At 44.8% G+C, this 14,373-nt stretch overlaps 1 protein-coding gene across 1 annotated transcript; it reads left to right on the top strand.

Moving 5' to 3' along the window:
• Nucleotides 1–10,664: 10,664 nt before the first annotated feature.
• FOXQ1 (forkhead box Q1) lies at nucleotides 10,665–13,698 on the top strand. The gene is given in 2 exon segments (XM_014453133.2): nucleotides 10,665–12,582; nucleotides 12,584–13,698. Coding segments are annotated over 2 exon segments (1,182 nt in total). The 5' UTR covers nucleotides 10,665–11,674; the 3' UTR covers nucleotides 12,858–13,698.
• The last annotated feature ends 675 nt before the right edge of the window (nucleotides 13,699–14,373 follow it).

The raw sequence follows: 14,373 nt of genomic DNA, 5'->3' as shown, positions 1-14,373 counted from the left end.
TGAAATAAAGAATATTATACAGAGATCCAACAGCAGACCAGAGGAACGCAAGAATCAAGTCAAAGATTTGAAATACGAAGAAGCAAAAAACAACCAACCGGAAAAACAAAAAGAAAAAAAATCCAAAAATATGAGGATAGTGTAAGGAGCCTCTGGGACAACTTCAAGTGTACCAACATCCGAATTATGGGGGTGCCAGAAGAAGAGAGAGAGCAAGATATTGAAAACCTATTTGAAGAAATAATGACAGAAAACTTCCCCTACCTGGTGAAAGAAATAGACTTACAAGTCCAGGAAGCGCAGAGAACCCAAAACAAAAGGAATCCAAAGAGGACCACACCAAGACACATCATAATTAAAATGCCAAGAGCAAAAGACAAAGAGAAAATCTTAAAAGCAGCAAGAGAAAAACAGTCAGTTACCTACAAGGGAGTACCCATACGACTGTCAGCTGATTTCTCAACAGAAACTATGCAGGCCAGAAGGGAGTGGCAATAAATATTCAAAGTGATGAATAGCAAGAACCTACAACCAAGATTACTTTACCCAGCAAAGCTATCATTCAGAATTGAAGGTCAAATAAAGAGCTTCACAGATAAGAAAAAGCTAAAGGAGTTCATCACCACCAAACCAGTATTATATGAAATGCTGAAAGGTATCCTATAAGAAGAGGAAGAAGAAGAAAAAGGTAAAGATAAAAATTATGAACAACAAATACATATCTATCAACAAGTGAATCTAAAAATCAAGTGAATAAAAAATCTGATGAACAGAATAAACTGGTGAATATAATAGAATCAGGGGCATAGAAAGGGAGTGGACTGACAATTCTCGGGGAGAAAGGGGTGTGGGAGGTGAGGGAAGAGACTGGAAAAAAATCTTACACCTATGGATGAGAACAGTGGGGGCGGGGGTAAGGACAGAGGGTAGGGTAGGAACCGGGTGGAGGGGAGCTATGGGGGGAAAAAAGAGAAACAACTGTAATAATCTGAACAATAAAGATTTAATTTTTAAAAAAATAAAAGAAAACAATATTGGCCATCAGTTGATAGTTGTAATTGGATATTGGGTACATGGAAGTTCATTATACTATTTTCTCTACTTTTATTATAACTATTTGGAACTTTCCATAACAAAAAAAAATATTTTAAGTGCTTTACTAGTAAATACATGAGTGATGTCATAAATTATTCATTTAAAAAATATAAACTGGACAACTACTTTGAGTGACAGATACTATGGGGCATAAAAATTTTAAAATATTATCCTCATAATATTCTTATTGCTTCATCATCAATTTAATTTAAACAAGATTAAGGAATTAGATGGAGGCTTTGTAGAAATTTTGAAAAGAATTTTGAATACTCCTAAAAACATCAGTGCTCTTCATTAAGTCCAATTGCCCATCATAACTTGTATATTCTTTTCTTTTAATATAGTATCACCAGCACTAGTCTGGTATTAATTAACCATGATTAGGATAATTTTCTAATTTAAAGATATAAAACTTAAATGAGAAGAAAGAGGAAAGAGAAATAAGCCAAACTCCCTGAGAGGGAATTAAAAATGGTAAAATTATCTATTGTTTGCCATCTTTCGCTCACGTGATACTCTTAGTTCAATAGAGAATAGCTTGATGATAGTCAGGCCTGAGAACAAAGCTGGCCTCAGAGACTTTCAGTCAAGGCAATGTGCAAAACAGCTGACATGTACAGGACTTGAAAGTTAAGAATATGAACTTAAGGTAATTGTAGAAATATGGATAGATGTCTCTGCTGCTATCACTTGGGAAGAAATTGGTAAAGAAGTTCAAGAAATTCCACTAAGCTTAAAAGGGAGAATTAGAGCAAGTATTACACAGGGCACATTATTTTTATTTTTGCAAGCAAATATGCTAATTCAGTGTCCACTGCCAGCATGGTTTCTGAACAGTATGAACAGTATTTGATTCCCATGATGCAGCCTTGTATAATTCTGTCAACCATTGCCAGGTAGTCAGAGTGTACCAACAGATTGGTAAACAGTCCACTTTAGGTAGCATCACAGTCTCCAAACTGGGAAGCTGAGTTAATTTCTTGAATGTACCATTCTAGTCTCAGAAAGGCAATAACAAGTCTTTTCCCAGCTAAAGTTGAACACCAAAGTCCAAGGTTCATGGGATCATTTATGAAAAGGACAGAGGAGTCCTCCAAACAGGCTGATTCTGGCTTAGCATCAGAATCTGACAAAGAATTGACTGGAAATAATGTGGAACTCAGATTTCAAGCCATGTCTAGAAAATGATAGCTCTAATGTTTTTAACAGAGTCCATAAGTTTATTTATTGGACTTCTAAAAATAGGGTGCCCATAGAATGTATTGCCCCAAATTGGAACACTTGTAAAGAGGGAAGGGTACCCTATTAATAATGACATGGCATTATTCTGGGCAATTAACATGCAATCACATTATCTAAAACCACAGCATGATCACATCATCTTATAAGGATCTTCTACTTACCATGCAACCCATACTACCAATTGCATAGCTCCACCTTCACTAGCCAAGGTCATGGTTCCCTGATGCCATCTGCAAACCAAGGAGAGACCTTGGAAGAAACCAAACCTGCTGACATCTTGGTCTCTGCTGTCCAGCCTCCAGAACTGTGAGAAATAAATTATTGTTGATTAAGCCACCCAGTCTGCAATATTCTGTTAGGGCAGCCCTAGCCAACTAATAATACAAAGGATAATTTTAAAACTTTTGTCAAATGGTTACCTAGAGTAGAAAAGAGAGCAAGGTGAAAGAATGAGATGAAAATTAAATTTCCCTGAATATATCTCATGTTAAAAGCTTTGAATTTGAAACCAGAATATTATATAATTATTAAACAAACAAAAACAAAAAAGAGCCCTGGCCAGGTGGTTTGGTTGGTTGGAGCAGCCTCCCATATACCAAAAGGGTTGTGGGTTCAATTTCTGATGGAGGCACATACCTAGGTTTTGGGTTTGATTTCCAGTTGGGGAGTGTGCAGGAGACAACCAATCAATGTTCCCTCTCACATCGATGTTTCTCTCTCTCTCTCTCCCTTCCTCTTTCTCTAAAATCAATAAAAATATCCTCAGGTGAGGATTAAAACAAACAACAACAACAATGAAGAAAACAAAAAGCAAAATGCACCAAATGCTGTTAACATAATATCAAGAGCCTAATCATCTCAAGTTACTTTAAAACTTCATCATTGGACTGTGTGGTTATTAGGAGTTATACCTAAAGGCAAAAAACAAACAAATAACAACAATAAAACAGCAAGTAAAACACAAACTGTTTTCAATTATCACACTGTTAGTAATAAAACTAGAATTGATATTCTGAAATAGGAATAGAGATACACTAATACACAGGAATGATAAAGCAAATAAGAAATTATACTGAGGTGATATTTAGCATAAGATAAAAGATAGGGATATAAAATATTAAAAACTTAAGTAAAAACCTTGTAGTCCTATAGTTGAATTGGAAATATGATGTATTTTCTCTAAGAAAAATGTTTATTCCCAGCACTGTAAAATCCTAGAAACAATGCCCAACTCAGGAGCAATGGACATCTCTAGAACTCATATTTTGGCCTCTCAATATGATTTCTACCTATAAAGAACCAGGACTACTTAGATAAATAGATTATGAGGCAAGAAATATAACAAGAGTCTGGAATGTCTTGTCATCCTAGAAATCCAGGAAGCTATGAATGGATTTAAACACACCAAGTATGTTACTTCTATAGCTATGTGCGTATCCTTTACACCAGTGGTTCTCAACCTTCCTAATGCCGCGACCCTTTAATACAGTTCCTCATGTTGTGGTGACCCCCAACCATAAAATTATTTTCGTTGCTACTTCATAACTGTAATTTTGCTACTGTTATGAATCGTAATGTAAATATCTGATATGCAGGATGTATTTTTATTGTTACAAATCGAACATAATGAAAGCATAGTGATTAATCACAAAAACAATATGTAATTATGTATGTGTTTTCCGATGGTCTTAGGCGACCCCTGTGAAAGGGTCATTCGACCCCCAAAGGGGTCGCGACCCACAGGTTGAGAACCGCTGCTTTACACAATTCTATAAGAATAATCAAATTATTTGAAAAGAGATAAAAAGGAATCAAGCATTTAACCTTCCTGTCTGCACAAATTATATTTCCAAATAGCAAATAGCTGAGGAGAAAAAAAGATTATTTACATAAGTATTTGAGCTTATAAAGAAAGGAGTGATGAAGTAAGAATGTCACCATCATGCAACCCTTGATGATGATAGGCAATTGTCACCAATGGCTGCAAAGACCATGAGGCGAAAACTGATGGAGAAGTTTCTAATAGGTGTACCAGCTTACAATCAAATCCATGAATTAGTCTCAATTCACTAAAAGAGCAACAACCAGTCTTAATGAATCTCCTGACAGAAATCCACATCATCATCAGTATTATTGAAAAAAAATCAAAACTGAATATGGTCAGGCCTCTAGGTCTGTCAGTTCACCAGAAATATAGTAGAAAAACAGGTTAATGACAGTACAGAATCAGCAAAGTCCAAATCATAGGAAAATTCTGCAGGACCATCAACCTGACTTATTTAACAATTAAACTCCAACAGTAAATTAAAAGCAGAAAAGAAAGAGCTATAGATTCAGGAGACTAAGATCATTTATCAATCAAACTCAATGAGAGCACCTCATTTGGATCCTGGGTCAATTAAACTATTTATTTAAATTGATATTATTGAAGAAGTTTAAAAACTGACTAGATATTTGGTAACATTATGAAAATATTGGCAATTTTTTGAGGTTTGATAATGGTACTGTGATTATGTTTTTATTTAAAAAACAGAAGTCCATAACTTTTACAGATACTGAAGTAATTACAGAAGAAATAATATGTTGTCTTGGATTTGCTTCATAAAAACTAGTGGAAGTGGGAAGGGGGTGAGGGAGATATAAATAAAACATGAGTGACAATAAATTGATAAATATTAATCAGAATGATGATTACATAGGACTTTATTGTACTATTCTCTTCACTTTAGCATATGTCTGACATTTTCATGACAAAAAGTATACAGATAGAGAGACAGACAAACAAGAGATATTCTCTTCACAGCTCAATCACAGTCTTTCTTGTGTGAATTGCTAACATAGGTTTTATTCTCTCTGTATTCAATTTTCTGGAAGAAGAGGCTCTGACTTCTCTTTCTCCTGGAATTTTGGCGAACGTATTAGCTACATACTAGGTCTAAGCTTTCACCTGGAAGCTTTGCTTAGTCAGTTAGTGCCAAGGAATTTGCCCCTTTGGTCAGAAGAAAACAGTTTATCCTTGCAAGACAGCATCCCCAAGAATGAAATGGAACTAGAAAGACAAAGAACATTTAATAAGGGCTTAGAATTTAGTAGTTCAGTTAAAATTCTGATAACAATCCTGGCCTGTTTAGCTAAGTAGTTAGAGTGTCAGCCCTCACACCTAAGAGTTGTGGGTTCGCTCCCCACCCCAAAGGCTCCTGCGGGAGGCAGCTAATCCATGTGTCTCTCTCACATCAATGTTTCTCTCTCTCTTTCTCCCCCACCCTCCCTCATTTCCACTCTCTCTGAAAGGCAATGGAAAAAATATCCTCAGGTGAGGATTAACAAAACAAAACAAAATTCTGACAACAGTTCTTTTTCTAGATTAAAAAATAAAAGTGAACTCCAGTAATCTAGCTGATAGAGCAAGGATACAATCCCAGGGTCACTCATCTCCAAAGTATACACCTATCCAATGTGACAGCACCATCTCTTCCCATATGCACAAACCTAGACTATGGGTCCAAGAGCTGGAGACCACTGCCAAGCCAGGAATGACACAGACCCTTCGTTGTACCATGGGAAGGGCTAAGTGGGAGCCCGGCAGACTGTGCTTTGTTTTGTTTTATTTTGTTTTGTTGCACACCCTGATGTTTGTATAGCCAAGGAGACACTAGATCTCATTCACCACCTGCCCCATTTTCTCCTGGATTTGTGTGACAATAGAGCAGTACCCAAGAGTCATGAGTCCAGCTCTCCTCATAGAAAGACAGATCGTCTCTTTCCCTGGACTTGAGAGGATCTGGCTTTTTACTTATTATGGAAAGTGATGGCTTCAAATCTAAAAAGGGAGGACTGGATAATTCACTGTACAGGGAAGCTCAATTTTTCTTGCTCTGCCTTTGACATGTAATAGGGAAACTGAACAAGGGAGGCTTCTCAGATGTGGTCAGCTTTAAAGGAATGGACTCCCTGGTCCTAGTATCAGAGCTGTCAGGTAACATTTCACACAGTGCAGGATCTTATATCTGAATTACAAAATCAGGCAGCTTTCTCTGTGATCTCTAACCCCTGTCATGCTGTGGCTGATCTCTTTCGTATCTCCACGTACTCTCCTCCCCTTCACCTTCCTCAGCGTGCCTGCAGCTGCTTTCTCTCTGCTGCACCATCAGAAGGCCTGCCTCCCTGCCACTCCTCCTCCCCAGGACCCACTCCCTAGAGGTGGCACTCATGTGGCACAACTCCTAAGTTCAACAGAAGTCCAAGGGGTTTCATGCTGACTGTGACCCCCTGGATTCTCAAAAAAACTATATACAGTCCTTGGATTTGCATCTGGTCAATGATGCCCAGACATATCTTGGGATTCTTTGATTAAACCTTGACCAGGGGCCAGAGTACAAAAGAAGACTGCCCCAACAAATGCAGCAAACACACAAACACACCAGCCAGATTCTATTACATAGATACATAAAAAGACCTAGATTTTGCCCTAGCTGGTTTGGCTCAATGGATAGAGCATCAGCCTGGGGGTCCCCGGTTCAATTCCAGTCAAGGGCACATGCCTGAGTTGTGGACTTGATTCCCAGTGGGGGTTGTGCAGGAGGCAGTCAATCAATGATTCTCTCTCATCATTGGTGTTTCTATCTCTTTCTCCCTCTCCCTTCCTCTCTGAAATCAATAAAAAATATATTTATTAAAAGAAAAGAAAAAGCTTTTAAAAATGTAATAGGTTTTGTCTATATGCTCCCACACTCACCCTCAATCTCTGCAGGACTCTTCCCAAGTGTTCAGCATCTACAAGGAACGGGCCAGATTATGGAGTTATGAGTTAGAACACACTACAAAGTACTCCATTTCTTCCCATATTTCTTCACTAAAAAAGAAGGTGTAGAGAGGGAGCTGGGCTTTATCTTTGAAGAGGCTCTTTATTTTCTACTCTCTGCTCTATAAGAGGGACTTTGCATAGATTCAAGGCCATACATTTTGCCTAGGGCCCTCAACATTGGCAGGTTCTCTGTGCCTAGTCTCCTCATTTTTAACATCATTATAACAGACTTCTCCAAGAGGTACAGGTCCTCATGGGAAGGCAATTTTAAGTTCACCTTCCCTTCAGACCCAGACAGCAACAGCGTGGTTACTGGTAGAGGTTAACATGGCAAGAAACTCAAAAGCTTTTTCCAAGTTGCGGGGGGGCGGGGGCGGTATCAAGGTGATTCCATAGTTCCTTTCATTCTAGAAGCCTGTTCGTCTAATGCATGGAGCAAGTTACCCATATTTCCACTGGGGCTCAGCTTCCAGTCTAACAAGTGATCTCAGATATGTTAGGAATTAAATGGTTTCCTTCCCACATCAACGTTTAGGAACTGGGTGGTGAAGCATCATCAAATTATGGAAAGTTCTAAATTCATAATAGTCCCCACAGTTAATTAAGTTAGCTCTTGGTGTCTAGAGATGGATGCATTATCTTCCTTTGCTGAAAACCACTTCAGAGAGGCCAGGAAATCACGGAAATGTGAACTAATTCTTTGCCATAGTTTATTCACTTATTTCCATGGAAATTAAGGGCCAATGGGCAAAATGAGCTAATGGGTCTTTTGTACCTACAAGGAATTGGGTCAGGCTCCACCTATAGGCATTTATTATTAATTCATCGATAGTTCTAATCCAAAGGATTGAGAATTAGGGGACAGACATCTCCCAGCATTTCTAGAGAATTTATGAACTAACAATAGTGACTGAGCTCTTAAACTGTTCCTAGCTTGGAGGATGTTCTGGATAGAGTGAGGTGAATGGATGTACTTCCCATCCATTCCTATTTTTCTTATATCTGGAAAAGGTGAATGGCTTCCCAGATGTAAAACAACAATTAAAGATAATAACAACAAAATCAACCACAAAAAGAAAGAGCATTTTTATTTCTGATCTTAACTGAAGATAAATGCAGCATATTTCCAGTGTGTGGCACAATGTGATGGTCATTCTCAAAGCAAGGACTGGGGTACAGCAGTGGAGAAAACAGACAAAATTTGTGTCCTCCTGGAGCTTACATTCTAGTTCCTGAGGATCTTTCAATCCTTTCTAGAGTCCCCTGCCAGCCATTCCAACATGGGCCTTTCTTTCCAAAAATCCACTCCCTAAATCACTCTGAAAATAGAAAAAGTTTTCCTGATAAGAATTCTCCCACCTTATCCCACTCCCTTACTCCCAGACATTTATAGGCTCCAAACCAACAGAGAGCAGCCCACCGGTGGCTCAGCCCTGAGACAAGGTGAAGGTCTATCCCACAGGAGCGATTGGCAGGTCCTTTCCCTTCCTGAGATGTGGAATAGGGTAAGGAGAGGTTGCTGCTATTGGGACGGGGAGGTCTCTGAGTAAGAAAAGCGAAAGTGAGGTGTGATGGGCGGAGTACACCTTCCTCCTCAGTGACCATTACTCATTTTGTCTGCAGGAGGGGAGAGGCTGAGGGATATAACGGCGAACCCCAGGTTGCCCACCAGCGAGAGTAACAACCCCATCTACTCTCTCCCCAGACCTGCATCCTGTGCTGCTGTAGTCTGGGAGTTCACACCAGATGGCCCAGAGAAGTGACCAAAGGGTGAAATGCACTTGCTGTACATTCAACCCAAGAAAAGACTAGTGCCAAACAATGTAGTGTGCGGGAGCTGAAAGAAAACGTTGAGTCCATTCAATTGGCCTCTTCTCATGGGTGATGAAAGGTCAACAAGCAGCAGCCCCAAGGCCATGTAGTCATGTGAGTGGCAGTGTGGCCTAGTGTTGTGCATAATTTTCTCTCCTCCCTATCAACAGGCCAAAGCTCATGGAACTTCCCAGAATAGCTGAGGACCCTGGAGCAACTAAGTGGAGGATCTGGAAGGGAAGTGGGGATGGAGATAGGAGGGTGCTGCCCAGGGTGAAGGAAGCCATGTGGCTGGCAAGTCTGGGAGGAAGGTTGCTGTAAACACAGAGGGAGGTGGGGGCAGGGATGTGATGCTAGCTGGATGACTTCATGCCTGCAGGACAGCTCACCTGTGTGGTCTCCAAAATGGAACTCGTGATGGGCAGAAAACCTTGGTCCTGTAGTCTCTCAGAGGCCTCCTTAGATTAGCCAACTTGGGTCCATACATCAACTGTGGGCTTACCTCCTCCATAAAATGGGCCTTTGTCCTGTCCTTGTGTCCTGTCCACCTCCAGAGTTCAAAGGAGGATGACATTCATCATGCACACTGATTATCCCTAGCCAAACCCATGCCTGTTTACCTCGCTGTTTTCTTGTCCCAGCTTACTCCCCTCTCCAGGTCCAAGGGACAATGAACTCCCAGGGCCAGAGAGGAGCAGATCCTCTTTAGGGTAGCACGTCCCCTGGAAAGGAGCCATCCCTCACCAGCTCCCCATTCGAACACACAATGTGAGTTTAATATCCAAAACGTGTCATTTCTCCCAAACACAAAAATAACAGAGCCTTCGATGGGCCTCTCATTTTGCCCACCCCATGCTGAATGCCTTTAAAACTGCCTTAATGTAGATAAGAGAGGATTGTGTACATCACACAAATGGTGGAAGGTAATAAAACAAACATCAAAGGTGAGCTCCCACGTACTCGCAGTTCTTTCTCTATTTGCAACAAAGACAGGAAAAAGGAGGAAACCTCAGTGTGGAAGGGCAGCGGTGAGAAATGTACCCTTCTGGGGGTCAGTGAGCCCCTCCCTGTAGTATTGACACCTCAAAGTGTCAGGTGCCAAACTTCCTGGGGCCAAGAAAGTACCCCCTTTCCCAATTCTCCTATACCGTGCCACTGAAACCACAGCAAGAGTCTCCAAGGAGAAGGATTGGAAAGAAATGGCCATCAGCACGTCATACCTTGGGTCCCCGACCTGGGAACAGGCCCTCCCAATCGTTCCTGTTGTCTGTAGGAACCCAGGAATACAGAGGCTGGAATCTAGAGGGGCATGCGCGCAGGCAGAGCCTGGACATTCTGACACAGTTGCTTTTCCCCAAGGGCCACCAGCCAGGTGCAGAAACAGGTAAAGGCAAAGAAAAGTGAAAGTTGGAGACCATTTAGCAAACAAAAGTTCATCCGAAAAGGCTTATACAATTTCAAGTCCAGTATTTTATTCATTAAAAAAGGAGAAAAGACAAAAATGGTCCTCAAAATGAAATCACAGGACGGGGCACAGCGTGTCGCTCCGGTTAGAGGTCACTGCAAAGCGCGCCCAGTGAGGCCTCTAAGTTCAGCACCTCCTCAGGGGCATGAGGCGTTTACTTTAGAAAGAAGCACTGTTTTCACTACAAGAGAAGCAAACATATACCACGTACACCTTTAGGAAGGCCACAAGCCTGAGCCAAGTCCCTGCTGACTCGGCCCAGCCCTTCTAGGTCCCTCCCCCGTCCCGACCCCTGTGACCTCTCGCCCAAATCGCTTCCTTGGGCTCCGGGGCACAGAGACCCTCCGGGCGGCGGGGCGCTCCCACCTGAACCTAGCAGTGGCCGCGGGGCCGGCACACACGGACACCCGCACAGTCACAGACACTCGCACACTCCCAGCCCCGCGCACTCTCCCATTGGCTGGAAGCAGAGGGCGGGGCTGGCCAGATCCAAAACAACAACCTGCGCGCAGCGACTTTTACTCTGCGCCGCCTCGTAGCCTCAACCTGGTGCGGCCCGCCCGGGAGCCACAGCCACCTAAGCCACCCCATTCCCCCACCCCCTGTCGTCCGTGCCCAGGCCCCGCCTCCGCAGGGTTATATTGGGCCCAGCGGAAGGTGGAGGCCAGACGTAGGGGCTGCGGGCCAGCGTGGAGATGCTTCTCTGGAGGCCGAGGGCGGAAAGGCGGCTGCGGGAGCCACAGCCTCAGGGACTCGTCTCCGTGGGCGCTCAGGGCTGAAGACACCAGACCCTCCCCAAGGGTGGCACGCATTTCCGTGCCCCGTGGACGCCTGCCTGGGACCTGCGACGTCCAGTGAAGAAACCCTCCGGGTCAGAGAGCAGATGCCTACGCTTCTTCCCTCCAGCAGGAAATCCCAAGGCCCTTATGGCTGGGCAGCAGAAGTTAAAGCCGCACCCTTGCACACATTCACCCTGAAGTCTCTTACCCTCGAACTGAAGACAGCGCCTACCCAACTCCTCCCTCTTCGCCCCTCTTAGTTCACCCAATAAGCACAACCCCTCCAACGAAACATTCCGGTGGAACTGGACTCTTCTACGGAAAAGTGACTGTCTCTCACAAGAGGAGGGAGAGCTCTCTGGGAGAGAAAGGCGAGGACTCCTGGACTTGAGGTCGCCACCCCGCCCCCCGCACCAGCTTCCCAAGACCGCGCAAAGGAAAAGAGCACGGCGCCGAGCCAGGACAGGGTGCGTGGGCATGGAGTCGGAGGTGTTCAGCCCCCGTGCGGCCCACGAGATCAAGCCGGGTAGTGACCTAGAGGGCACAGGAGGTAGCGACGCGCCCTCTCCGCTGTCCGCAGCCGGCGACGACTCCCTGGGGTCGGACGGGGACTGTGCCGCCAACAGCCCAGCAGCGGTAAGCGGCGGTAAGCGGAATGCGAGAGGTGCGCCTGCCGCCGAGGAGGAGGGCCCGGTTGCGGCGGGGGTCGCAGAGGAGGGCGCCGCAGGGCCCGGGGCCGAGAGCGCAGGGGTCGGTGAGGGCGGGCGAAGCAAGCCGTACACGCGGCGGCCCAAACCCCCGTACTCGTATATCGCACTCATAGCCATGGCCATCCGCGACTCGGCGGGCGGGCGCCTGACCCTGGCTGAGATCAACGAGTACCTCATGGGCAAGTTCCCCTTCTTCCGCGGCAGCTACACGGGCTGGCGCAACTCGGTGCGCCACAACCTTTCGCTCAACGACTGCTTCGTCAAGGTGCTGCGCGACCCCTCGCGGCCTTGGGGCAAGGATAACTACTGGATGCTCAACCCCAACAGCGAGTACACCTTCGCCGATGGTGTCTTCCGTCGCCGCCGCAAGCGCCTCAGCCATCGGGCACCGGTCCCAGCACCCGGGCTGCGGCCGGAGGAGACCACCGCCCCGCTGCCCGCTCCTGCGCCCGCGCCCGCCGCCCTGGGCTCGCCCTGCGCGCGCTCCTCCGCCCGGCAGGAGGGGCGCGCCAGCCCTACGGGCAAATTCTCCAGCTCCTTCGCTATAGACAGCATCCTCAGCAAGCCCTTCCGCAGCCGGCGCGACGGGGACGCGGCACCCGGGGTGCGGCTGCAGTGGGGCGCTGCGCCCTGCCCGCCGCTCTCCGTGTATCCGGCGCTCCTCCCCCGCGCGCCGGCGGGCCCTACTGCCGCTCTGCGCGTACAGAGCGGCTGAGCCTGCGCTGCTGGGCGCGCGCGGATCCGAGGCGCAGCCGCCCGCGCCGCACCTCCTGCTCGCGCCCTTCTCCTCCTCCGCCCCCGCCAAGCACTTCCAAGGCCCTGCGGCTGGCGGTGGCGAGGGTGACGCTCACTTGTACTGCCCCCTGCGGCTGCCCGCGGCCCTGCAGGCGGCCTCCTCCCGAGGCCAGGGCGCGCACCTGCCCTACCAAGTGGAGACGCTCCTGTCCTGAGCTGCCTGGCTGAGCCCCGCCAGGGTGGGCACCCTAGGAGACGCCGGTATGGCACGTTCAGGGCTTTGCACTTTCTGTCCAGAGAAAAGGAGCTTTAAAAGAAAATTCTCCATCACGTGCCTTACCGCTAAAGGGTTTTTGACAGAACTGTTTTAACTTAGTCCAGAATATTTCCTTCCTCTTTTATAACTTTACAGAGGACCAAAGCAATATTTCATAGTTGTTTGAGTTTCTTTACTAAGCCTGTGTCTCCCTTCTTTCGCCGACTTTTCCTCTCTTCTTACTGCCCAGGCACTCCCTCATTCCTACCATTTTCCTTGCATCTTCCATTGATTTGTTCCTAACAAAAGAAAAAGAAAAAAGCACATCAGGGAACCATTCCATAAGATAAATGATATGACTACTGCTTGGGGTTTATTGGGCCCCTGTTCCATGTGTACGTATGTGACTGAATGTGAGAGAGGTGTCTGAATCTTCAGTCATTTCTCTGCTATTGACCAATGCTTCACTGTGCCAAAAAGATTAAAAACATATATATTGTTGGGTTTTATAATTAAATTATTTATATATTTTTAAAATCTGGATTAAGAAAGTTGCAGGCAACAAGCTACAGCTTTATTAATGGTTTGGTGATCGCTCACTGTGGTCTCCCTGGGCCAAACAATTTCTTTAAAGCAAAAGTTGATGTTATGTATGTAGAGTGCCAGGACCACTGCCACGTGAAAGCAAGTGTGATTTTTATTTTTGTTATTTTATTTGTATCTGTGTACATATTCGTGTATAAAGTTTATGAAAACCAGGCATAGTGCTTATTTTTAAATAAAACTCACAACTGACTTTAGCACTTTGTGGTGATGGGCTGGAGGTGGAGAGTTTTTATCCCCTCTCTTTCCAAGTGGGTTTAGGTTTGAGTCTGAAGAAACTTCCTGTGGGGGTCAAAATATTTTCCTGAATGATTCAATAAAAGGAGCGGCAGTCTGCAGGTTTTCTTACCTGAAAGATTGCTGTACAAATCTCCAGGATGGGATTTCTAACAGATTTATTAAAAGTTAAGACCAATGATCTCTGTAAGAATTCTCCTAAGAGTGATGGAACAAATTATAAGGTGTGGGCCCCAAGAATCGTCTGGCAGACATTATCAACAAGCTTATAGACAAGCAGACATTTTCAGGCAAATTGGTCCTGATTGGGGCTCAAAAAGCTGGAAACATTCTTGGCATGTGATTATTTTAATCACCCAAGATTTCCTTAGGGCAGTTTTAAGAGTAATTTGAATGTCAATGTTTTTTGTTTGTTTTGTTTCCAAAACAAAACCTACCTTTGTAGTAGTGCAAAAAGCCCATTTGGGTGTGAACCCATTAGTAGTATTTTTTTTAGTCTCCCCTTTTGTATAAAGAGAGCATCTGTAGATGTGGGGCTTCCAGGCCTTTTCCCTGGTGATCTGAAGAGAAAGTGCCGCTTCAGATGGGCTAGGGACAGTTTCCCATATTAAAAATGGGAGATTTGACCAGAGGAA

This window comes from Myotis lucifugus, unplaced genomic scaffold (assembly GCF_000147115.1).
Source record: "Myotis lucifugus unplaced genomic scaffold, Myoluc2.0 scaffold_21, whole genome shotgun sequence".
NCBI classification, from domain to species: Eukaryota; Metazoa; Chordata; class Mammalia; order Chiroptera; family Vespertilionidae; genus Myotis; species Myotis lucifugus.
Note: the sequence above shows the minus strand (reverse complement) of the source record. Positions and strands in the feature narration are given on the sequence as shown.